This window comes from Diplotaxodon limnothrissa, linkage group LG9 (genome assembly GCF_057381915.1).
Source record: "Diplotaxodon limnothrissa isolate DT_005_m linkage group LG9, D_limnothrissa_male_GT1.1, whole genome shotgun sequence".
Taxonomy (NCBI): Eukaryota; Metazoa; Chordata; class Actinopteri; order Cichliformes; family Cichlidae; genus Diplotaxodon; species Diplotaxodon limnothrissa.
In genome coordinates this window covers 3,725,027-3,750,950 of record NC_140604.1, presented here as the reverse complement: position 1 = coordinate 3,750,950, position 25,924 = coordinate 3,725,027, and the positions used below count along the sequence as shown (strand labels likewise).

General features: G+C 44.5%; 1 protein-coding gene across 2 annotated transcripts in view; it reads left to right on the top strand.

Annotated features, from left to right (window-relative positions):
• kcnh2b (potassium voltage-gated channel, subfamily H (eag-related), member 2b) overlaps positions 1–25,924 on the top strand; it is a 275,704-nt gene that overhangs the window by 238,818 nt on the left and 10,962 nt on the right. The window contains exons 7-14 of one of the 2 annotated variants that reach the window (XM_085362591.1): positions 13,971–14,150; positions 14,720–14,823; positions 15,019–15,157; positions 17,488–17,642; positions 19,164–19,258; positions 19,784–19,924; positions 21,435–21,634; positions 25,667–25,669. In XM_085362591.1, the coding sequence (XP_085218717.1) occupies positions 13,971–14,150; positions 14,720–14,823; positions 15,019–15,157; positions 17,488–17,642; positions 19,164–19,258; positions 19,784–19,924; positions 21,435–21,634; positions 25,667–25,669 (1,017 nt within the window). The remainder of the gene's footprint in view (positions 1–13,970; positions 14,151–14,719; positions 14,824–15,018; positions 15,158–17,487; positions 17,643–19,163; positions 19,259–19,783; positions 19,925–21,434; positions 21,635–25,666; positions 25,670–25,924) is intronic. The other variant, XM_085362590.1, reaches the window with a different exon arrangement.

The window sequence follows — 25,924 nt, the reverse complement described above, 5'->3', positions numbered from 1 at the left end:
TTGTTAGAATATGTATATGTAGCAATGATGTGATGCATTAGCACCCCGTGTATCTCTATCCTCCAGCAGCAAGCTGCATCGTTGCACTTCGACAGTCGGTGAATCGAAATGTTTTTGTTGAGCTCCGGATGAAATCTCAGGCAGTGTGTGCGTCTCATTGGTGTGCAGTTCAGCAGAGTCAGCCACCCAACAGGAGCTATGTGCACAAATACACCTTTACCAAACAGACATGATTTGATTCTGCATTATTAAACGGGTGTCAAGCCGATGAGCTGGTGCTTGCCTCGGTGCTCGTGGTTCACTGGCTCTTCTGTTTACAGTAGAAAATGAACGCTGTGAAATTTTAATGTGCTTCTGTCATTTGAACGGCCTCTTTTCTAATGCCGAGTATGGGCATGGATGAGCAGCAGTGTTTGACTGTATAAAATATTGACCAGTTTCTCGTCATGACATATCGGCCATGTTTGCAGAGGTTTTGGAAGCATCGCAGCTGCAGACACTTGAAGCATTGGATTGGACGATATTGTAGTCTGATGTCACTTTTGGATTTTTTTAAAGATTAGGTTTTGGCCAATGAGTTAGCAACAAACTGACATTAAAGCAAACAGAAAAGTATTAGAAGAGTGAACGCAGTCTGACACTGAGGGTCCATGTCCATACTGGTTCTTTGTAATGAACATTAATAACTTTAAAGCCATTGCAACACTGATTCTACTGTAGAGAATTCTACTGCACAGGTGGAAACTGTTCATCACTGCCTTTATTACCTGTTGAAGATCAAGTTCTGGCTGGTGGGCGGAGCTCAGCGTTCATTCAGCTTCAGCATCATTCTGGCTTCTTGGCTAGCTTTGTGTTAGCATGCTGCCTGTGCAGATGCTTGCTCACAGTCAAAGTTGTGTTAGCAGTTAGCAAGTAATGTCCTCCTACCTGCACAAAAGAGAACTGAAGAACCTTTGTGACGCATGGAAACACATAATGCATTACTGCAAAGACGAGTGTGATTACAGTCACATGTTAATTTTGAATGTGCTACACCCAACACTGAGCATGTGCAATATCCATCTTTTAATGACTTACACAACATCAGATGTTCTTTAACCAAATCTTAGCTGAAGATCAGATCAGTAACAGATCAGAATCCTCTGTAGTTACTTAGAAAACACTGACAAACGTGCGATCGTGGCTCAAGAGTTGGGTGTTCGTCTTGTAATTGTAAGGTTGCCAGTTCGAGCCACGGCTCCGACAGTCTCGGTCGTTGTGTCCTTGGGCAAGACACTTCACCTACCGCCTACTGGTGGTGGCCAGAAGGGCCGATGGCGCGATATGTCAGCCTCGCCTCTGTCAGTGCGCCCCAGGGCAGCTGTGGCTACAACTGTAGCCTCCACCAGTGTGTGAATGTGAGAGTGACTGAATAGTGGAATTGTAAAGCGCTTTGAGGGGTCCCGAAAAGCGCTATATAAATGCAATCCATTATTATTATGCTTATAGATAAGAAGTTAAATCTGGAAGCAGAACGATCCTGTGGGATAAACAGACACATGTTTACAACAGTTCACTTGCTACGTGCGCCTGCAGCTGACAGTTGGTCACAGGCAGAGACTCTCAGCTTGAGAAACTTTTTCATTTACTTCTCTGCCTTTCAGAGGTGCTTTAATCGCTTGCTGGTTTAACTCACCTCACTTTATGTTGTCACTGGGTTTTTATCATCCGCCATCGCTACAAGTTACAAGACGTTCCTGACAGTCATGTGCTCTCTGGTCGTCACATCGCTGCTCGTCTCTTCCTCTGTGTGACTAAACTGCCACGCAGATCCAAATGTTCCAGTTTATGAACATGCACTATCAATTTTTATTATAGAAATTACATTTATGGCTGCGTGTCATGCAGACTGTCCCCTGTCAGGCTCTGTCATTGCTGCTCACTTTGTCAGTCTTTAATCATTTTTTTGACTTTTCAGCTATTTCTTGCTGTGTATTCATCCCTCCTGGCCATGTTCCTCTAACCTTCTCTGTCTTTCTCACTTGGTCCCACTATCACAGCCTCGCTCTTATAGGTTATTCCTCTCTTTTGCTATTCCCTTCATCTCTTTCATTTCATTCTGTAAAATAGAGAGGACGTCACCATCTCCACTGTTTCAAATGACACCATGACTTCACTAAATGTGAAATAAAGTGTAAGCAAGTTGTTGAGATATCAACCAGTTGCACAAAGCACCGACCTCTGTGCCGGTGCCTGTGGCTCAGTCTTCTGCACCGACAGAAGATTTGATTGAAGATTAATGATGGAAGTGTCATCGCTGTTCAGTCATCAGCTTTTTTATGGCTGCAGCTGTACTGAACACCTCCCAGGTGTAGGTGTGAGTGTGAGCTATTTAAACTTTGCTGCCTGTAAAAAGGTGAGTCATCACCTTCACAGTCCTTGGCGCTGTGCACGGCTTCATAGGCGGGCTCCCTTTTCTTTACATTATTACCTTTGATCCTTTCCTGTGAGCAAACCAAGAAGAAGGTCAAGCATTGGGTTTCTTCTCATTTAGCGTGGTCCTTATCGTTCTGTCTCCACATCACTTTCTTCAGAGGTAGTTGTTGCTTTATAAATCTATGAGTAAGAGCAGACTAGTCCTCTGGTATCCTGTCATTGTGTTGAAACGTGACTTTGCAGAAAGACAATGTGACAGCCTTGATGGTTTAGCAGGTGCACACCAGATATGTGACATTTAGGGTTTTAAACTTGATTTATGTCTTGTCATCTCTCGCCCTGTCTTGTCACTCTAAAGCACACGGTGTCAAATAAAGCAGGGCTGACACTGAAGCAATCTACTGGACAGCCCGAGCTCTGGCTTGAGCTTCACTTTGAGTCGTGTATTGTCAGCACGTCACTTGTATTCGACTTGCCTCTTAACGTCTAAGCTAGTTAATTTTGTCTGTAGTTTCAAGTCAATCAGTTAAGTAAGAAAATATAGCACAGTCAACCCCAAATGCAGTGTGTCAGAAGCACAAATCCTGTCAGTTTCAGGGATGAATATTAGCAAGGAGGACTTTCTCCAATGATGCTGGCCTCTGCTACACCGATCGACTAGATCGACGTGGGGAACAAACAGCATGTTGTGGGTGAAGTGAGGAAAACAAATCGTCTCGGTGGCACAGGCGGACAGCTCTGTAAACTGCTCCTCTCTTTGCTTTAAGACTCCTCCCTCTGGTGCTGTCCTCAAATACAACTTTGCCCTAACTGCACTTAAATGTGTCTTGACATCTGCACTTTTAACAGTCCTCATGGCAGTGTTTTTCAGTTTCACACAGATGGCTAAAAATATCCCTCAAGATACTCCAAGAGGCGACGCACAGCTGTGGGGGACACTCGGCTGAACTCTAGGGGTGTGTGGGTGTGGGTGCATTATTCAGCAGTGTTTGTGCCCGCTCACACAAGTGCATATGTGGGCAGGTCAGGATTCAGACATGATTTATGGTGATAATTATGCCCATTCTGGAATTGAAAATGCACTCTGCGGGTGATCTTATGATCTCGCTTGGGCAGCGGTTGTCCTTCTCTCCTGGATCGGCTGGAGGTTTCTTTAGGAGCCTTTCCAGCTTTGACAAAAGTCCAGCTGGGATAACCACATTTACTCTTCTTGATGTGATCTTCTGCCTCCCTGGCTGCTGTGTCAGTGGGGATGGTGTTCGCTCTGTGTTGTAGCGTCCTGATGACTCCCAGTTTGTGCTCCAGTGGATGATGAGAGTCAAACCTTAAATACTGATCCGTATGTGCAGGTTTACGGTACACATCAGCTTTTAGATGTCCCCCACTACTGATGGAAATCTCACAGTCTGAGAGGGCTAACCTGCCACTTTTCATATCCTCCCTGGTGAATTTGATGTGTCGGTCCACGGAGTTAATGTGATCCGTGAAATGTGGTACGTCCTGAGATTTGATTTTCACCCAGGTGTCATCCACATACCTGAACCAATGGCTTGGTGGTGTTCCAGGGTAGGATAGCAAAGCCCTCTTTTCCACTTCTTCCATGTACAAATTGGCCACGATGGGTGAAACTGGGGAGCCCACGGCACACCCATGTTTCTGCCTGTAGAACTGACCCTTGTATGTGAAGTAGGTGGAATGAAGACACAGTTCAAACACACTTGGTTGATGCTGAGAGTGGTACTCATGGCCACTGATCAGTGGGTTTTGGTCAGTGGTTGTTGATCAATGGTCATGAGAATTTGCATAATTAAGATTAAGGAACTGACCTCCCAGCCCATTGTTCCTTCAGTGGGCTGGTTTCAGTCATTATGCAAATGCACTGTTTATAAGATTGAAACCTGAAGTCAGCTGAGGCTGAAGAAGTCACCTGGATGATGATGAAAAGTTTCTCCCACAAAACGCTACGTCCAGATGAACAGAATCAACTTTTGGAGATTTACTTACCTGGATGATTGAGAATGCATCAAGACATTAATGCTGTATTCTATCACAACTGCTCTATTCCCATGTTGCAGCAGTATATGAATGACTAACCTCGTATTGTGGATGAATTATCTCAGTTGTTCTCCTGACTGAAGTTTGGTCCTTTTACAGCATCCTGCGATTGCATTTGTCCCTAACCATCAGGAACCCTCACGTTAACTTTTATTGAGTGGAAAAAAGTTAGCGTTCATCCTCCAGCTTCACTGTGTTTATGTTATGCTAACGTAGCTGTGTCGCTAGCGATCACGTAGCACATCATTATATAGCAGCTAGCCCAACTTCAGTAACCCTACAAACGTCACTGCTGTTTAGTTTCCTGTCTTCATTCATGTTGGAAGTGATAGCAGAGCTGTACGTTTGAATTTTTTCAGAAATCTCTCAGTCAGAACATGCTATATCATGCTTAGGTGGAAGCTAGCGAGCTAACTTCCTTCTAACTTCTAACTCTGTTAAATGTAATAAATTCTGTTTTCATGGATGCCTGGATGTTAAACTCAATTGTTACACCTGGTAAAGCAGCAACACTGATCATTTTATTAGATGAAAGAATTTAGACAGTTTTTAACTCTCAGTGATGCTGCAGTGATCGTTTGACTTTGGGACCTGTAGGAGACGGAGTTTAGGACCCAGATTCCTCCGCGTGGCTCTTCACTACAGTAGCCGTAATGCTCCGACCATCCATCAAGCGGTGCGGCTTCGCAGCTACCAAGGTCGTACTAAAACATTTTTGACAGATTGTTGATTTTTTTTTTTTTTTGTGTCCCGTTTGGATCTTTAGCCATCAGAATTGTTGTCTTAAGGCCAAGAAAGATGCCAAGCGGATTTATTTTACCAAGTGGATCATCATGGCCTTGCCATATTGGTCCATTTGATTGACCTTTATTATAATTATGAATTTATTTTATTTTCAGTTGCTACAAACGGGACAGACATGACTGGGGGATAGGACAGGGAGAAAGAATGAAAGAAAGAGAGGGAGAGAAAGAAAACCAAAGGGGAGAAGAGACGGTGAGAAGGGGGGGAAGAAAGAAAAAAAAAAACAAACAAAAAAAAATAAAACACCTGGGTCACCTGTATGGAGAAAAAAAACAGAAGAGAAAGCAAACAACAAAGAGCAACATAATAAAAAAAACAGCACCATCACAATAAACTAGCTAGCAGTAGATAACAGTAGATACTAAATAATAAACGATATTGTGCAGCATGCAAGATAGACAGCGTACAATGTGCTTTGAGGCAGCAGCCAAGAAAGCTGTAGTCTGCGTCTGTGAATACCCGTGTGTACACCTGTGTGGATCAGCATGTTTGCATTCCAAAGGTTTCTCCATGTAATGATCTGCTAGAGGGTGTGGGGGAGCCACAGCCCCGTCCTCCAGGGTATGAAGCAGGTATGGAGGAGATCAAAACTCCAGACATCCAGAGGTCCCCAGAACACAAGAGACCAAGGAAGACCAACAGAGGGGCAGCCGCGCCACTGTCCCAGTAAGAGCTGAGGAGAGTCCCAGATGAGGGCTCACTCAGCAGCCGCGGAGCAGAAGCCAGGGGGAGTTGCAGTGACGCGCCCGTGAGCTCCGCCGGCAGCCAGCTGTGCCTGAGTGACCGAGCCCCAGGCCGAGAGGCCGGGGGCACCCCACCTCCGAAGTGGCCCGAGCGAGCCCCAGGCTCCAGGCCCCGATAAGCGGCCGCCAAGGAGTGAGCCGGTGTGTACCTGGACGCCCATCCCCGGACACAAAGAACCACCAACGCACCGATGTCTGAGGGGGTCCGCCACTGGCAGGGGAAGTGGTGGTGGGTGGAGATAGGCCTCCAAACCTTGGAGGGCCTGAGGTGTCCCCAGAGAGGTGGCGTCTGATACCCAACCTGACATATAGACACAGACATACAGGCACACACATATACAAACATCCATTCCCACCCTCATGCTCTCATATGCACTTACTCCACACTCAACCAACATGGAGACAGACATAAAGAGACGCTGTACACACGATCACACTCCCCAAGCGTACTCTACGAACCGGGTCTAGGTACCCTTGCCCCTGGAGGGGGGAACTGCACCCAGACCCAGGTGGTGTTTCCCTTTTCCCTGCGGTGGGGAGAGGCAGACCGCCCCGACTCCGCAGCAGCAGGGAGGCCCCACACTCCAGACCGCAGTTGGACGGCCAACTCCTCCTCCTAGCCCCCCCGCTCCAGCAGGTCGCAGAGAATGGGGGTGAGAGAAGACTCCAAACCTCCCACCCCCACTAAGGAATTTGGAAATATATGAATCCAGAGATCTGAACCAATCTTGTGATGGTTTGTTAGGGATCATCAAAAATAAGTAATTTATTTTTGGCAAGATCATCATTTTTATAGTGGCGACCCTTCCCATGAGTGATATGGGTAAAGATTTCCATCTAGTCAGATCGCCTTCTACTTTCTTTAGAAATGGGATGTGGTTTAATTTAGTTAAGTCTGAAAGCTTAGGAGAAACATTAATACCTAAATATTTAATATTTCCGGATTGCAGTGGGGCAGAGGAAGAATTATGGAAGGAGCAGTTAATGGGGAGAAGTGTAGATTTTGGCCAGTTAATTGAATAATCTGAAACTCTTGAAAACCAGTTTATTAGAGTAATTACCTCAGAGAGGTTGGTTTGTGTGTTTTGCAGAAAAAGCAACACATCATCCGCATAGAGACTGATTTTATGTTCTATGCTCTTACATTTTATGCCCTTAATTGTTGTAGCCTGTCTAAATGCTGCTGCTAGAGGTTCGATAAAAATTGCAAAAAGTGAAGGGGAGAGTGGGCATCCCTGTCTGGTGCCCCTCAAGAGACAGAAGCTGGAGGATGTCTGGTCATTTGTTCTGATACGAGCTGTTGGGGAATTATATAACATTCTTATCCAGTTTATGAAAGAGTTTCCAAAACCAAATTTGTGTGAAGTTGCGAATAAAAATTTCCAGTTAACTCTGTCAAATGCTTTTTCTGCATCTAGAGATAATATTATGGTTTCGATGTTTTTATCGTATGAGTAGTCTATTAAATTAAGTAATCTACGAGTGTTTGTTGAGGAGTGCCGACCTTTTATGAAACCAGTTTGGTCAGGATGAATTAAGAGGGGGGTCATTTTCTCTAATCTCTTTGAGAGAGCTTTGCAGATTATTTTAAGGTCTACATTTAAAAGAGAAATTGGACGATAGCTTGAGGCAAATAAAGGGTCTTTGCCTGGTTTTAGCAGGAGACTAATGTTGGCAGAATTCATATTTGGTGGTAGTCTGCCATTTTCCTCGATTTCCTGCAACATGCTGTGGAATACTGGTGCCAAAATTGTCCAGAATTCTTTGTAGAATTCTGCAGGGAAGCCGTCTGGACCTGGAGCCTTATTATTGGGCATACTTATCAGGGCTTCCTGGAGTTCACTTGGCGTCAGTGGCGAATCCAGTTCCATTGCTTGACTGTCTAGTAATTTTGGAAGAGTTACGTTGTCAAGGAACTGATCAATTTCATTTTTTGATGGGTTTATTTGTGGTGAGTATAAAGTTTCATAGAAATCCCTAAAAATGTTGTTTATTCTTCCAGGATCATATATTGTGTTCCCCGATAAATCTTTAGCAGCACATATAGTTGTTTTTTCTTTATTTATTTTTAGCTGGTTAGCTAGAAATCGACCTGATTTGTTACTGTGTTCAAAATTCTGCAAGCGAAGTCTTTGTATAAGGAATTGTGTTTTTTTATTACAGTTTTTCTCAGTCGCTTTGGTGCGTTTCTCAGAACACCATTAACATTTGCACAGCAGTTAGTGCATTTCCCAAAACAATTAGTGCAAACTGCAAAACCTAGTGGATAGCCTGCAAAAGCACGTCACATGCACAGAATTGATTATCCATACCTCAAAAGCAAGTATCCATGTCAATGAAACTGTCAGTGCCATCAAAATGAAAAGTCTTGACACCATCTTTATGAACAAGATAGTCAAATGGCATTGTCATGTTTCCACTATGACAGTTTATAATTTCAGTGTTTCCCATTGCAAAAACAATTGGTGACACCTGAAAATGCTGACGACAGCACTATGGCCTACCTGTACAGCCATCTGAAATGTGCAGTAAAGTCACTGTAGATGTTATGGGAGTCTTGGGAGTAACTGAGACACTGAATACGTACGTTTCACATTTCCATTGTGTAGAAGTGTTTGTAATCCTACAGAATTGTGCAAAAGAAAAATATGCTACAGTCACTTGTGCACTGTAGAATACATGTAAACATAAAATCACCCATTTGGTAGAGCTGTGCACTAATGTGAACAATAAACAGCACATGTAACAGTACAGTAAATCATTCTGGCACATCCAGACGTTCCTGTCTGTCTGGCCACATATTTTCATCTACATCACAACAGATGTTATCCCTCGCAATGCAGCGAGGAAAGTATCTCCTGGAGTGGTGAATCCATCCTCTGCAGGACCCTGCTGTGATGTCGTCACATGCTGCATCCATGCCTGCTAGCAGGGCCATTTGCTCATGTGGATTTCATTTGTCTTGAGTACTCTGTCAATTGTTGAAATTGGAACAGATTCAATATTGCCAAATACCGTGTAATTCTCTATGACAGCGCTTTGTCTCTCAGCTTTATTGCATTGTTTGCAATGACCATTGCACAAATGGCTTCTTCTTGCTGTGGGGTAAAAAGGGGCCCTCTTCCGCCTCCGCGAGGTTGTCTTACAATCCTATGTGGTGTAGAGTGAACTTTTTGTGAAATTGCAAATACAGTACAGTAACATGTGATGTGTCTGAGATGGCACAGTACAGTACAGTGTATTACTGTTTGCATACTTGTTTTCCCTACGGAATGTTTGAATGATTGAACTGACAGTAGTTCTTCCAATATTGGGTTGCACCCTTCGACCAGCCTCCTCCATGGTGAGGCTGTGATTCACCACATGGTCCACAATTGTAGCCCTTATTTCATTAGGAATCCGCCTATATCTGCCTCTTCTCCCTCTTCCCCTTCCCCTTCCTCCCCGCATCCTCACCCCTCCTCCACAGTGCTGACCTTCCATTTTGTGTCACAGAAGTGTAGAAATGGTACACACTAGCTCCTGCGCAGTTTATATATGCTTGCCAATTGGGGATTCACAGGATTCATCCATAATTGACAGTGAACAAGTTGTTTGTCATTGGTTACAACTAAACTTTCATACGCCTCCTCATGAGTGACAGCTGTAATTCACCCGAGATCAATTGTTCAATTTCGGAGACATTTCCAGGAACAATGATACAGGAAGGTATAGGATTTGCTTGACAGATGGCCAATATTTGGCATGTGATAACTAGTTCAACAATTTTGTGTGTGATGACTCAAGCAATGGATGTATGACTATTAGTTTTATTGGGAACGACTATTCAGCATCCATAGGTATGATTACTTTTGACTGACATGACATAAGCAAATGGAAATGTCAGAAAGCAGCAGGGAAATGTATGGAAGCAACTGATTCATGTCCAAAATCATTTGCAGTTTGTTCAGAGAGAGGAGAAATTGCTACTATGGTGTGCACAAATGACTGAGTGTTGTGGAGGTTGAACTAATAGTTATGAGAATTTCAATTCTGATCTGAGAAACGCACCAAAGCGACTGAGAAAAACTGTAATAGTTTCATTTAATTCTAGTTTTGTTTTGCGTATTTTGTTCAATGTTTCCTGATCTTGGTGGGACGCGTAGGCTTCTTCTAGTGATTTGATGTTTTTTCTAATTCCTGAATATTTTTGTTTTCTTCTTTCTTTTTGTGTGATGAGAAAGAAATTATTTTACCTCTCATCACAGCTTTCCCTGCTTCCCATAGAACAGAAGCAGATATTCCGGGAGTGTCATTAAAGTCTAAATATGAAGTCCATTCCTTTTTAAAATATTTAATAAAGTCTTCATCTTTAAGTAGTGATATATTAAATCTCCAGTTTTTACTTGGCGTAGTATTATTCTTGTGCATTAGTGTTAAAGATACAGGGGCATGATCGCTGACAGCTATAGGATGAATCTCAGTGTCTGAAATGTCACACAGCAGTGAGCTGCTGACCAGAAAATAATCCAGACGAGAGTAAGAGTGATGAACATGCGAGAGAAAAGTATATTCCTTACTGGTGGGGTGAAGGGAGCGCCATGCATCGCAAAGACCAAAGTCGTTCATATACTGTTTGATTATATTTGTGGATTGCCAATTGCGCTGAGTTCCTGTTGTGTTGAGCCTATCCATGTCTTCATTTAGTCCAAGGTTGAGGTCACCGCCAAGAATGAGTGTGCATTCAAGGTGTTCAGAGAGTGTACTAAAAAATCCGTGGAAGAATGAGGGTTCATCAACATTTGGACCATATATACTAACAATACATAGTTTTTTGTTCAATATTGATAGTTTAATAATTAGAAATCTACCCTCTGGATCTATAACTGTATCGAGTACTGTAAAATTAACATTTTTATGTATTAAAATTGCTACTCCTCGTTGTCTAGAATTATAACAGGCTGCAAACACGTTAGGAAACTCAGGTGTTTTAAGTTCGTTTAAACCTGTGACAGGTCTGTGAGTTTCTTGTAATAAAACAACATCTGCCTGTAGTTTTTTAAGCTGGTTAAATATCTTTAACCTCTTTCCTCTGGTGCCAGCTCCATTTACATTCCATGTGACAAACCTCAGCATGCCCATAATTGTGTGTGTATTTCTAATGATGTACGCTGGGTGTTTCGTTTAGACGGGTGGAGAGAGTGTGGAAACATCCCTTGTTTGTAAATAGAAAGAGAGAGAGGGAAAAAAAAAGGTGTGGTGATTTGATTTTTAAAATCGGAATTCAACCAGAATTCATACATAAATCGCACCGGACTATAAAGCGCGCTGTAGATTTTATGTGCGCCTTATAGAGCGGAAAATATGGCATATGCCAAAACCTTTTTTCCAAACCTAGTGTACAAACGTTTCAAGTCAGTGAGTGAGGGTAAAACCATTAACTTAATTGAAATCGAAAGTTATTTGGAAATCCTGAACTGTAACTCTGTATGAAGGAAACATGAAAGAGGAAGCTGCCTCGAGGCTCCTGAGGACGAGAGAATGTATACAGGAATGAAAAGCCAGAGATTTGAACCAGAGAAGAAAGAAAGGTCCAGGCAGGATGAGCGGTAATAGTTTACAGGACAAATGTGTGAAATGTGACTGGCCTGCTGGGGAAGAAGAAAAGGAAGTGGAAAGGTGGAGCAAGGATTGCTGGATAGTGGACAGGGACAAAAAGATGCAATTAGAAAAGACGAAAGATTTAACAGGTCAGCAGGAGGCCAGGAGGAAACCGGAACACTGAGTGTAGAAGAGTAGTGAAAGCTCAGTGGAGCACTGGGAGAAAACGAAGAGGTGAGAGGAGGTCAAAGAGCAGACTGTACTATTTTATTTATTATTTTGCTTTATTTCTTCACATTTGGTTTGCCTTACTCTTATTTATATGAGAATAATTTTGTTTTTACTTTATTGTTACTGTTTTGTCTGTATACAATGTTTCTACCAGAACAGTTGTCCTGTTGCAGTAATGATGGTTTCCGTTTAAAAGCTCCAACCCACTAGTACAACGTTCTCATGTACTAATGCAGTAATGAATGACTCGCACGTATTCATGGATCGGAACATCCGCATGTTCACAGTATAAACACACACCTGTTAGAACTTATAGGTATTACATTCTGGACAAAAATGACAAATAGTTCATGAAATAGAGGATTCTACGAAACAGCCACACTTCACTGCCTAATAGAGCCAGCTAGAGCAAAATATGTTACACAGCCATGGGAGGCAAACAATGTATAATATATTACCTGTTTCATATCGACTGCAGTGTTTTATTCAAATGCAGAAAAAAACACTGACAATTTAGCGGCAAGCAGTGCTTGCCTTGCTTGCCCAAAAGACAGACATAAATTAAAGTGAAAGCAATGTCTCTCCTGCATTTTGTAATAAACCTCCTCACCTGTTTGCATCTGTACTTTATATCAAAGTCATCTTGTGCCCACAACTTGTCTCTAGAAGAACGCTTGTCTTGTGTGGCTGTAGCTTAATAATCTGAGAGCTCCTTTTTCTGGTGAAGCATGTGCACTGTGGATGAATCTCTAGTCTTGCAAGACTGATGGCAAAATTAGCGCGCTAGACAAACTGCCACCGTCTCTGCTTTCACTCTGTGAGATTAGCTGTGATCTGTGATTTGCGAGGAAACGGAGCTGACCTTTAGCAAGCAGACGAGCTTCAGCGAGTTTTCATTTTAACTGCTTTGTTTTCTTTTACTGACTATTTTGTCCAACATGTGTGTTGTAGAGTAAATGGTGTGCAGTGTGAAAAACCTTTGAATGACTCCTTTAACATGTTAGTAGCAAATTAAGAGCCTGGTTAATGAATCTGAGCGTCAAAAGACATCAGCAACGGATTTACCGTCTTCGGCCTTGGACACTGTGGTGCTTTCCAGTGAATGAGTTGTAGCTAGAGACCTAGCTCTTGCACCAGTGTCGAACCACCACATGAAAAATAGGTCAGTTTATGTTTCCACTCTTATATGTGAATTCAAATCACAAGTGGTCCGAATGGGAGCGATCCAAGCGTAGCAGAAGGACTGGAACACAACAGGAGTTCACAAAGGGCCAGCCTCGCAGGAATAGTGGCCAGTTTTACATCGGGTATGCTTTTTGATCACACTTTGTATTTATATAAAAGTGATGCACGTAAGATCAAAGCATCGGTTGTCAAGCCAACCAACCTAATGCTGATCGTCGCAGGTGTCTGTGTGGCTACACTACACAGCTCCAAAAGTCAGGCCCCTGCTTTCAGCACTGCTGTTCACTGTGTGATTCTATTAGGCAGAGACACAGGCAGGCTGTTTTAATGCCTCTTTATACTGATTCATTCCTGCTCTCTTCCGGGCAGAATGCAGCCCAGACGATTGAATACATTACTGCAAGTAAAGCTACTTAGAAGTGCACCATAACTCCCGAGATTCCATCCTTGGAGTGCTTTTGTGGGAGACAGGGATGAGAGAGGAAAAGGATCTGTGTGTGTTTGGAGTGTTGTGCTTTCACGTGACTCCATGTCACACGCCGCTCGTGTGTCGAAGCATTTGTGTCAGCGCCACGGGGAAATGTGACTGGAATCATAGCTTTGGATTATGTGTGCGTGAGCTTGCTACATGGGTTTCTGTGCACATATCTTTGCATTGCACTATTATAAACGTGTGTAATGGACACAGGCTGCCTGGGAGGGCGGCCTGGAAAGAGTCATGAGAGCCGTTCTCATCATCTTCTGTGGTTTGGCTCTGTTACTGTGTATATGCTCGGGGTGTGTGTACATGTGTGCACGTTTGTTTCTTTACTTTCCTTCTTCTTTCCATACTTTCTCAGCCCTTCACACACATGCACACAAATGCCCTTTCTTCTTCCTCTTGTTTCTTCCCATGTTCTGTGTGTTCAATTATTCAGTGTCTGATCACCCCGTCTCTGTCTTCCTCTCCCGACACAGGTGCTGTCTCTGGGTGCAGATGTGTTGCCGGAGTACAAGCTGCAGGCTCCTCGCATCCACAAGTGGACGGTGTTGCACTACAGCCCCTTCAAGGCGGTGTGGGACTGGCTCATCCTGCTGCTGGTCATCTACACCGCCATCCTGACTCCCTACTCAGCCGCATTCCTCCTCAACGATCACGTGGGTTCTCATCTAAGGACAGAATCATTAAAGTGCACCTTGGTTTTTGTCTTAAAGTGATGTTCACATTAAAGATGACGTTAGCTTTAAATGATAAAGATCAGCGAATGTGCAAATGCTCAGGGTCCAGGCTTCAGACTCCACCAAACAGTTTCACTCGTCTTGCCTGTGTAGCAGCTGTAGCTGTACAGTAGCACAGAGGCTCCACCCACCTGGAGCCAAGGAAAAGTTTGCATAAAGGGAGGCGAAGTTAGCTGAAACAGCTGTCGATGAACTGAGGGGCTGCACAAAGTTCCAGTATGAGATGAATTAGGATTATTTTGCTCTAGTGGCCTGCTCTACAAAAACAAAAACATGGAGTTGGAACAAGTCCCTCTTTAATCAGCCTGCTGCCAGCTGAACTGAGCTCCAAATCACCGAACTTTGTCACTGTTTCATGTTTTGTCTGCATGCATATGTAAATGATCCTTCATCCTAATCCATTTGAAAGATGTGCTGAATGTATTTTTAACTTACAGTACACTATATTAGCCTCTCCTTACTTGTTTTCCTCTCCTCTCTTCTCGTAGGAAGACCTAGGCATGCAGGGTTGCATTTACTCCTGCTCTCCTCTCAATGTGGTGGACCTCATAGTGGACATCATGTTCATTATTGACATCCTCATCAACTTCAGGTCTGAACTGTAGCAGCACTCCTCATTACAGCAACAGTCACAGAAGAGCCTGTAGTCAGATTTGGTGCTGTTAAGTAGAAAAACTGTTTCTCATCTATGCACATTATTCTAAACAGAGCTGGTTGTAAAAGAAGAAAGTGCAATAACAACTATTAGTGTCTGCTGTATTTACATAATGCTCTCTGTTTCTCTCAGGACAACATACGTAAACTCTAATGACGAAGTGGTGAGCCACCCGGTGCGCATAGCTGTCCACTATTTCAAAGGCTGGTTCCTCATCGACATGGTGGCTGCTATTCCCTTTGACCTGCTCATCTACCGCAATGGAGAGGAGGTATGTCACGACGGAGGCGGAGAGATAGCTGCCTGTTTGTACGCTGCAGTGAAGTTATGAGGCAGGGTGGGAGGAAGAGAACGAGACAAGTGGTAGTGAGATGGAGGGGAGGGGGGAATGTAGAAGAGACGAATGGTGCACTGACATCTTGTCTGCCATCTCTTTAATGCAATGAAGTGAAGATAACACGCAGAAAGATTAAAAACAAGGTGGAGGGAGGGGGAACAGGAAATAAGAAGAGAGGGAGAGGTGGATTCGTTTGGCTTCATAATTTAATTGTCTCCGTAGGGAAGTTGATTTGTAGTCAGCCATGAACAAAACATGTCTTAGATCAGCGCAGTGTGCACGAGACCCTAAAACTCATCTGAGCTCATCAAAATGATGTGTTTTTAATGACATCACTGCTTTCACGCTATAGTTACATCGAGCCCCAGCTCCCCCTCTCGCTCATAACTACCCGCTAGGACGACCGGCGCTCAGTTACCAAAGAGCGCGTTGTGTTTGTGCAGAGGTAAAGCTGGAGGATCCAACACACACATTACTGTTCCAGGGTCAGGGGATCACGCTGCGTGACAGACAAAACACACATGAAGCAGTCAGTCTGAGTCCGACCGTCATCGGTGGTGCCGTAGCTACGTGACCTAAATCTCCAAATGTGAACAAAAAGAAATCACCAGGCAACCACAAGGAGGCTTCTATGCTACTTTTCCTCAACCATCAATTTCACACCGAGGCTCAATCCTCGCGGACGGTACCAAACGACTCACGGACCGGTCCATGGCACGGGGGATTTCTTTTAACCAGCTGGTCAAAAACGTCGTACTTCCACTGTAAGAGCAAAGCTGAGAAAAGTTATGCTCACGACTGACTGATCTCTAGTTTGCACTGAACGTTCCAGATGCTTGATTCGCCGTTTAAAGCTGAGCTCTGATTCTTCCTGATTCTGTCTGTCGCTGTATCTCTGAGCCTCTGGTAAAAATCCAGGTCTCACTCACTCGTTGGCAGAAACAGAAAACTTTACACTAATGCAGCACAGCGCTTCTCATGCACAAAGCGAATGATGTGCCACTGTCAGTAACAAAAGGTTTGGTTTACAGCTCTACAGAAACATGCAGAGCAGTGTGTTTCCGTCTGGCTCAGTGGGTAATTAAGTTCTGTGGTTTAGTGGATGATTGAAGTGATGGTGGTGTTGGTTTGATATTCAAGGAAGTGGGAGGTGGGTGTCTGGAGAAAGAAGTGGGAGTTAAAGGAAGCAGTAAGTGAGTTGTGCTGTAGCCTGCCGAAGTCTCCCTGAGGATACTTCCCACACACCGAGGATATAAAACACTCAGGCTTAAGGTGATCGAATCGCTCCACACAAAAACTCCGCTGGAGGTAACTGTAAATATTGAGCAGCATTTTAAATAACAGAACTAATGAATAACAATTAAAGCAGCCTTCAAGATAAAATGAATGAAGGCGGGACTTCCCAACGTTCATGGGGAAAGCTTCACGTGGGCTCGCTCCACTGATGCTGCCCAGAAGAAGCCACTGAGCCAAGAAAGTGGAGACTTTCCTCAACAGACAACTGTTATTTACTGTTAGCACACACACACACACACACACAGAGGACCAGGCACTCAGCCAGCGCAGTAATCGTCCTGTTATTTATTTGTTGTGTGGACACGAAGGAGCCAGCTGGAGCAGAGAGAAGAGAGGCCCACAGACATGAATGGAGTCAGGATTTTACCACCTCCTCAACACTGAATCACATCAGGAAAAGACCAGAGTTACATCACCTGTGTGTGTGTGTGTGTGTGTGTGTGCGTGCGTGTGTGTGCGTGTGTGTGTGTGTGAGTGTGTGTGTGTGTGTGTGTGTGTGTGTGTGTGCGTGTGTGTGTGCGTGTGTGTGCGTGTGTGTGTGTGTGTGTGTGTGTGTGTGTGTGTGCGTGTGTGTGTGCGTGTGTGTGTGTGTGTGTGTGTGAGTGTGTGTGTGTGTGTGTGTGTGTGTGTGTGCGTGTGTGTGCGTGTGTGCGTGTGCGTGTGCGCGTGTGTGCGTGTGCGTGTGCGTGCGTGTGCGTGCGTGTGCGTGTGTGTGTGCGTGTGTGTGTGTGCGTGTGTGTGTGTGTGTGTGTGTGTGTGTGTGCGTGTGTGTGCGTGTGTGCGTGTGCGTGCGTGTGTGTGTGTGTGTGTGTGTGCGTGTGTGTGCGTGTGTGTGTGTGTGTGTGTGTGTGTGTGACAGGATGACAGCAGGTGGGAGTGCTGTGAGGAGATATCAGAGCGACTTTGCTTTCTGCCATGTTTAACGATGCCTTATCTCCACTTTCCTCTGTCTCACCCACGCCCATCAGACCACCACTCTGATTGGTCTGCTGAAGACAGCTCGTCTCCTACGGTTGGTTCGTGTAGCCCGAAAACTGGATCGCTACTCAGAGTACGGTGCGGCTGTCCTCTTTCTTCTCATGTGCACCTTCGCCCTCATCGCTCACTGGCTGGCCTGCATCTGGTACAACGCCATAAACTGACGATTCACATTAGATTCAAACTGTGTGTGAGTGCAGAATCCATACAGCAGAGATACTTTTCTCCTCCTATTGATGACCCTGACGCAAAATTCATGCAAAATCTGAAGGAGCGACGGGCTGTGAGTATGGAACTGGTATTCTACGACTGATATAAAAGGCCTTGAAGTCATACAACAAAATATTTCTATTGTAAAAGTGCAGCGATCAAATTAGAGAGCAGCTGAGTAGATGTTTAGACGCGATTACTGATGGTGACGGCTTTTAAAAGCCAACAGAGCCTTTTCTCTGCTCTAACACACCTGCATCTGCAGGATGCTACTGATTCCTCACATTGCACTGCTTTGATCTTCTTCTGCTTCTCCCCCATCTGCTCCACAGTTCGGTAGCTGTAGTGGGTTTTTGTTTTAGTCATAGCTGTGTCCTCAATGATCTGTCAGAGCTTGTCTTGCATAAAAAAATGCTGGTTGATTGAAAGGTGATGGCAGGAAGGCAACAGCGTGCTGACGAGCTGTGTAGCTGTATAAGATGCTGCTGCACCATCATGCTTCCTCCTCCAGACTAACCAACTGCACACACTTTGGGTGCATTTCTTCAGTTTGGCGTGGAATATAATGTTTGCTGTCACGGAAAATGAAATGAAACTTGCTCCAAGATGATATTTGGAGCGGTTCTATGCCCACGTGGTACGTTCCTGAGCAGATTTCTGTTGTGGATCTTCACTGCAGAGCTGGCTTTCAGTCCACACTTTCTCAGGAAGGAAGACAGTGTTTGCTAAGAGAGTACCTTCTCACTTTCAGCAGCAAACTGGCACCAGTGCAAGTAACAGCTGACTTTTGGATAATTAGCTTTTGCTTTGAATAACTTAAACTACAGTTGTGTGAGACAGAAAGCTTTGACTCTGTCCCATGTGCCTGTGCTGTCCCGTGTTCCCACAGTGAGCCCTCGTGGCTTTTGCCTGTCTGTTCCTGAACTGCGAGTTACTTTCCCCAGTTCTGTGATAATTGCTCAACTTTACATCTATTGCCCCTTCTGTTTGGATCCACACTCTGCACAGCTCATCTTAACTGTGAGGCCTGTGGAGTCTGAGATGCAGCTCGTGTTAACACACATGTGAGTGCTCCGAAACGACCGCAGTTATAAAGGCCGCTGCACTTTCTGATGATCCTTTAATCAGGTGCACCTGGCTCCTAATGAGCCCAAACAGCCGCATCAACCAACAACTCAGCATCTTCCAAAATGATCACTGGCAGCAGAGCAGGTGTCAGATTAGCAGCAACCACTGAGGGAACGTGCACTGCAATTGACTGCAATTGACTGCAATTGACTGCAATTGACTGCAATTTTGATCAGTTTTTCACATTAGAAGATGAATATTTATCAGTTGTACTCCAACCACAGCAGTCTCATTTTTCATCTCTGCTGTATGAAACTGATACAAACGTAAGGTGATTTTTATGATGCTGTATCGTGACATTTTTGTAATGCTGTTTATTTTTTACCAGGTATGCAATCGGTAGCGTAGAGCGGAACGGTTCGATCGGCTGGCTCCACACTCTGGGCGACCAGTTAGGGAAACACTTCAATGGTTCCATACCAGGTACTAATGATCACGTAATATAATAAACAAACTGGTGGCACATGAGTAATCTCAGTGTAAAATTAGTGCTGTTTCTTAAATTTGTAAACTCTGTAACATATCGCATTATTTCACTAGTTTAGTGTGTAAACACACAGCAGACCCAATGACTGCACAGTACCCCGCTGCAGCTTTGCAGCTCGCAGCCACACGCAGCGACAGTGGTGCGAGCACAGACTTTAAGCCGGCGAGGCGTGATTGCGGATGCCGCTCAGGTGCGTCCACCTCCTTTGCAGCGGCACTGCAGACCACGCCCACCACAGTCTGTTACTGTCACTGTCTTGGAGCAACTGAAACCCTCAGGGATTAATGAAGTATTCTGATGATCTTACCTGTAATGGGAGCTCAGTTCTGTGCAAATGACCGATAATAAGTCAACCCTCCGGTTACATTCTGCTAAATGAATATCATTGAGTATTAGTTTAGGTTATGTCAGCTTCCTGGACACTGTTGAGCTCCAGATGATTTGTAACCTCTCCACACCAGGTTCAGGACCTTCCATCAAAGACAAGTATGTGACAGCGCTGTACTTCACCTTCAGCAGTCTGACCAGCGTGGGATTCGGAAACGTGTCCCCCAACACCAACTCTGAGAAGATCTTCTCCATCTGCGTCATGCTCATCGGATGTAAGTCATGTACAAGCAGCTGTTTAAAGCCTTTAGACCAGAATAAAGGAAAGTTTGCAACAAATATGAACGCCACTAATAAAATGTAGTTCATTGTTATTAATCGGTAACAAACCTACAACAGCAGAAATAGCGTTCATAAGGGCAGTGTGTGTTACAACGTGTATTTCACCGACCTCAGAGACGGAGAAGCCCTCACCCTGCGTCACTATAGAGAAAGAAGTCTGCAGTGCTTCCTGAGTGCTTTAATGAAACCAAACCACAGAATAACAAGCAGAATGAGTCTAGTCTTCATAATTTACTCTTAATAACATTTGAATGTAACTAAATATGCAAACACTTGTATATACAACCCTACTGATTGTGTGTTTCCATGCAACAGCTGCAAATCCTGTTCAGGTTTGTATAACCAAAGTAAAGAAACACTCGTAGCAGTTAAAGAAGGTCACTTTGTTTCTTTTTTATTATTGCGGGCTGCCTTCCTCCTCCACACAGTTTAGCACTTCCTTGGCCTGACAATGACCCGAGACTTGTAAAATGTCCATTGTTTAAGGACAGTCTTCTGCAGGATGTGTGCGATGAAATCACAACGACCACTGCAAAATCTGAAGCCAGAGATGGGTCGCGTTCACTCTGACACACACACATGCAGACATTTGCATACACACTTCTTTACACACAGCGTTTTTCAGTGGTTGATGTAGACAGTGATGGGAGCTGACAGAGGTGGGGAGGTTAGCAGCATCCAACATGACAAACAGAACAAAGCAAAGACTCTCATGAAGGATACGATACAAACTCTCTGTCCTCTGCAGCCAAAGCCCTTTGAGATGAGTCAACTTCCTGCTGCAAGAGCGTGGTCAGGGGTCAAAGGAGGGGGCGGGGCATGTTTTGATTGGTTTTTGTTACTCTGAATACAAAGTCTGCAAATGATCTGAATGTGCTGCAGTCATCCGGCTCAGCGAATGACATTATACATAATGGTAGGTGGAGTAAGACTGGCTATGATTTGTGGGGCGCTCCTGCCAACAGCATCAGAACCGGACCACAGAACAGTTAAACAAGCTGGCATCATGTGGCCAGCCAGCTGTGTGAGGGCTGCACCTGGTACCAGGATGCACTATGGGAAGAAGGCGAGCTGGCAGAGGCTTTGGCAAAGTCTTGCTGGGAAACCCTGGGTTTGGGGGGATGTTTGGTCCTGTCATCCATGTGGATGTTACTTTGGCACCTACCTAACCATTGTTGCACGCCACATACACCCTTTCATGGAAACGGCATTCCCTGATGGCCGTGGCCTCTTTCAGCAGGATAATGCATCCTGTCACGAAGCAAAACTTTTTTAGAACAACAAGAAGAGCGACCCATGGAGGCCCCACCTCACAACTTCCAGGACTTCCAGAGAGCAAAGGAAACCCCGCACATCCAAACGGTCTCATCACTGTATGAACGCTGCTCTAGCTCCATACTGTCTGTTAATGTGTGTGTTTTTTCTCACTGCTCCCATTTCCAGCCCTCATGTACGCCAGTATCTTTGGGAATGTCTCAGCCATCATCCAGCGGCTGTACTCCGGGACGGCCCGCTACCACACCCAGATGCTGAGAGTCAGGGAGTTCATCCGCTTCCACCAGATCCCCAACCCACTCAGGCAGAGGTTGGAGGAGTACTTCCAGCATGCCTGGTCCTACACCAATGGCATCGACATGAACGCTGTGAGTACTGGTCCTCACACACCCAAACCCTGGGAGGGTACACTCTCTCGTGTGTGACTACACACAGCGTTTGAGCCTGCGTTGTACGCTAATGGGACGATTAGAAAGCGTTGTCTCAGCGCGCATGCTTGATACGGTCAGAGAAAATAAGAATGCTGCGTATACGCACGGGACACAAGCAGGGCTGCGAGCAAGCTTTGCAACATTCATGCATTCCTGTCAATTTGTTCACATGCATGAAGCCTAATCTGCACGTGTTCATCACGTCGTGCTGCCAGATGTATTTTACACATATTAAAGCGTGAGAGGAGAGATGTTCATTTTAATGTGTTTTATCAGCAGAGTAGGAGAATGCACTTTGAAACAAGCTGGAGCTTTGACACCCACGGGCACAGTGAGTCACATGCGAACACAAACGCAGCACTTCAAAGGTGCGCTGTGCATGCCCACCTCAGCCTGAACCTGCGAGTGTATTGGTTCACATGTTGCTCTGTCTGTAGCAGTGTCACCGGGGGTTTCTGACCTAAAGTGACACTGGGGGGAAACAGTGGTGCAGCCGTACAGGGACATCTGCGGATGCACGTCACCTGTAATGTTACTTTCTGCATGCTGTGTGTGGTTTAACCAAAAAAACTGTAGACGTTTAAAAGTCGCCTTTGCACTGTCTACAGATTGTAAGCTCATAAGTATATCTGCTCATAACTTCATCCAGCATCTAAATTAATTGTCAAACCTACCAGTCGGAGCCCAACCAGCAGCCCATCGTTGGCTGTGTAGTCGTGGACGAGCACAGAGGAGCTCTGTTTGGGTGCAAGTCCCAGTGCAAACATAACGCTCCATCAGTGCTGTTTCATTTCAGCGTAATGAGTAAGTCAGTGAAGTAGAGAGGAATCAGGTTTGCTCATCACCCTGCTCGGCCCCTTTCTTCTCCCCACGTCGTGTTACTCTCTCGAAGGCCCGGTGAAGTAGGACGGATTTGAGCTTGTTTACTGTAGTCATTATTATGATTGTGTGGAGCAGACTTTGTCAGCCTGCCTCCACAGTTAATCAGCTGTGACCTCTTTCATTCACGAAGATGGGCGAGAATAACAACGCAGCTCTGATGTGAAGCTGAAAGCTGCAGGAGCGCTGAGATCAAAGTGGGAGGAAGGAGAAAGAAACGAGTCTGTTAACGTTAATCAGGGAGAAGCAGCTCTGTTTTGATGAAGTTGTTTCTTTTGCCGGTGGATAAACAGGTTTAGGGCGCAGTCGTTTTTCACACGGGGCCAGGTAGGTTTGGATAAATGAGATCCTCTTTTAGAAACGACATGTTGCATTTATTTGGTTTGTCTTTGTCTCATATGTAAACCTGCTCTGTTCATTCAACTGTGACAAACATACACGAAGCAAAATCTAAGAAATCAGAAAATAGCAAATGACTAAATCACTGAGCACCTCTCATGTTTTCAGTTTGGCTTCTTTTAGTTTGCTGCTTACATTATGAGAATTATTTGCAGCAAAGTCCATTTTTTATGTGACAGAGAGAATCGTATCCATGTTATTACCCCCTCGCCCTCTGTGGCAAGAGGATATAAATAAATGATAAAGAATAAGTACAAAGATATTCATGACGGCAGACCTGCCCTATAAAATCCTGCTTTAGTATCCTGTGTTCCTACTGTAGGCACAGCTGACACAGCAAGAATATGTTTGTTAATCACAGATGGGACACGATTTTTTACAATACTAATTAAGAAAGTTCCAAAAAAAAGATATGAGGCCTATGAAGCAGTCTTTTTTTGCTGGCTGCTGTTTAAAATCCATCCCTCCATCCACAGGGTGGGAGGGGCTCTTTAACATCCACAGGGTGGGAGGGGCTCTTTAACATCCACAGGGCGGGAGGGGCTCTTTAACATCTAGATCAGATTCTGTAATAAAGCGAGCCCTTCCAACTGTGCAAAGGAGGAAAGAACAGTAATTTACTTATTGTGAAGCTTCAGATCTTTCCTTCCTCAGTCACTCTCTTTATTTGGTGGTACTCTGTTAATGCTCACCTACTGCATGCTCACCAATACTGAAAGAGACTTGCCAGCCACAGTTGTTTGTGTTTGCTCGTGGAGCTTCGACTTCCTTTAGCAAAACTTTTTAAATATTTATCTTCGTTCAATCAAAACTCATTGACTAGACTCTCACATGCCACAGCCACAAATTAAGTGTGGCTCTGCTCTTGTGTCATGAGAGGTAGCCCACTCATTTTTGAATAAACTGTCTGTCACTCCTCCAGCTCGGCCATGCCTCAGCTTCCAAGTTGCAGCCAAACAGTGTTAAATGGCCTCTTAGTTTACACTTTTTTCATGTGAAGGAGAATTTGTAAGGAGTCTGTCATGGTTACGTGGTCAAACAAATATGAATCTCTGTCTCTCTTCCACAGCATGTCTTTTATCCTGTCTTCCTTCTCTCATTCCAACCAATCACAGCAGATGGCCCCGCCCCTCCCTGAGCCTGGTTCTGCTGGAGGTTTCTTCCTGTTAAAAGGGAGTTTTTCCTTCCCACTGTCACCAAAGTGCTGCTCATAGGGGTTCACATGATTGTTGGATTTTTCTCCGTATGTATTATTGTAGGGTCTATCTGACAATATAAAGCGCTGTGAGACGACTGTTGTTGTGATTTGGTGCTGTATAGATAAAACTGAATTGAACTGAAATGACCTCAGGTAAAAATGATCCACAAACAGTGACGTAGTAGCTGTTAGACACAAAATAACACAGATGCTTAGCAACCTTGCTTTTATATAGGACTGTAGCATGAGCCAGTTGGCAGCCGGTTGAATCAAGTGTCCTGCTGCAAACAGACATGTGACAGATCAGTGAGGATTGATTGCAACATGTTGCCAATCTCTTGCAGTTGAGTTGGACTGCAATTGTTTGGATACCCAGGTTGGCAACTGGCTGTAGTTGCCAAAGGATGAGGCAGACAGAATAGAGAAGTGAGTGTTCTCAAAGATCACACCATTGCTCTGCAGTCATAAACACCAGTGCAGCAGTGCTTTGTGCTAAATGCTAACATATCCTAATTTAGCAAGTCTGCAGGCTAACACTTGTTAATTAGCACTAAATAAAAGCTACAGCTGAGCCTGATGGAAACGTAACAGCTACCTGGGTATTGTCATGAATCGCTGTGTGGCAGGCAAGCAGGAGTGGTGGACCCAAAATGCAGAACTCAGACACGGAAGTGAAACTTAAGGCGCAGCTTTGTTGCTGGGAAAAACCTCGTACAAACTAAACTCACCAAAAGAAAACCAAAAGTCAGAACAGAGGAACCAAGGACTGAAACACTGGAAAGAAACACTAAACTGGAGCAGGAGACCAAACACTAGGAACATAGAAGCAGAACACACAGCTAGTTGAGGGTACGACGCGACACTGACACAGAGAAACACAGGGCTTAAATACACAGATGGCAGTAATCAAGGGATGAGAGACAGGAGGGGAACACACCTGGGAGAAATCACAGCTGACGAGACAGGGGAAACGTAAACTGAGCACACTCACATACGACACAGACCTTCACAATAAAACAGGAAACTCAGACACATGGAACCAGACAAGACGTTGAACTAAACAGATTCACAAACAGATGGGGTGACACCATAGACAGAGACAGACTCAAAGGCAGACCAAATATAACACACAGAACTCAAACAATAATAATCATCATCATCATAAACTAGAAAATGATAACTAAAAGCGCTGGGTCACCGACCCAGGACCATGACAGGTATAAACAGATCACAGCTGCTAATTATTATTATTAATCATAAAAATGATCACAAATGTATCCATGTCATTTTTCAGTGACTCAGTAGGAGCCATATACACGCAGCACCACCCACTTGTTGAATATTAAACATCTGCATGCTTTATAGATGCAAGAGAACTGAAGGTATCGTTTGTGTTGTGTTCCTGATGCTGTAATAGTTTCAGGTTGGTTTCCTCTCCGCACACTGAAACACTGAGTTTAGGCTCCAGGCTGCTGCTCTCTGCCTATTCTCAGGAGGTTAATGCTTATTGAAGGCAGCCTCAGAGAGCAAGTGGAGACGTACCTCCACTGCTGATGCAGATGATGTAATCTGCCTTTGTGTTTATATTCTCTGTTGTGCATAGATAAGGTATTTGGGGTCTTTGAGGACAGAGGCCTTTGTACTCTCTAACTATTGAATAGCCAAAGTTACACTTTTTCCTATATGGGAGTTGTTTTCAGTAAAAAAGAGGCCACAAACGATATCACAACAACAAACAGAGCCTTGAAACA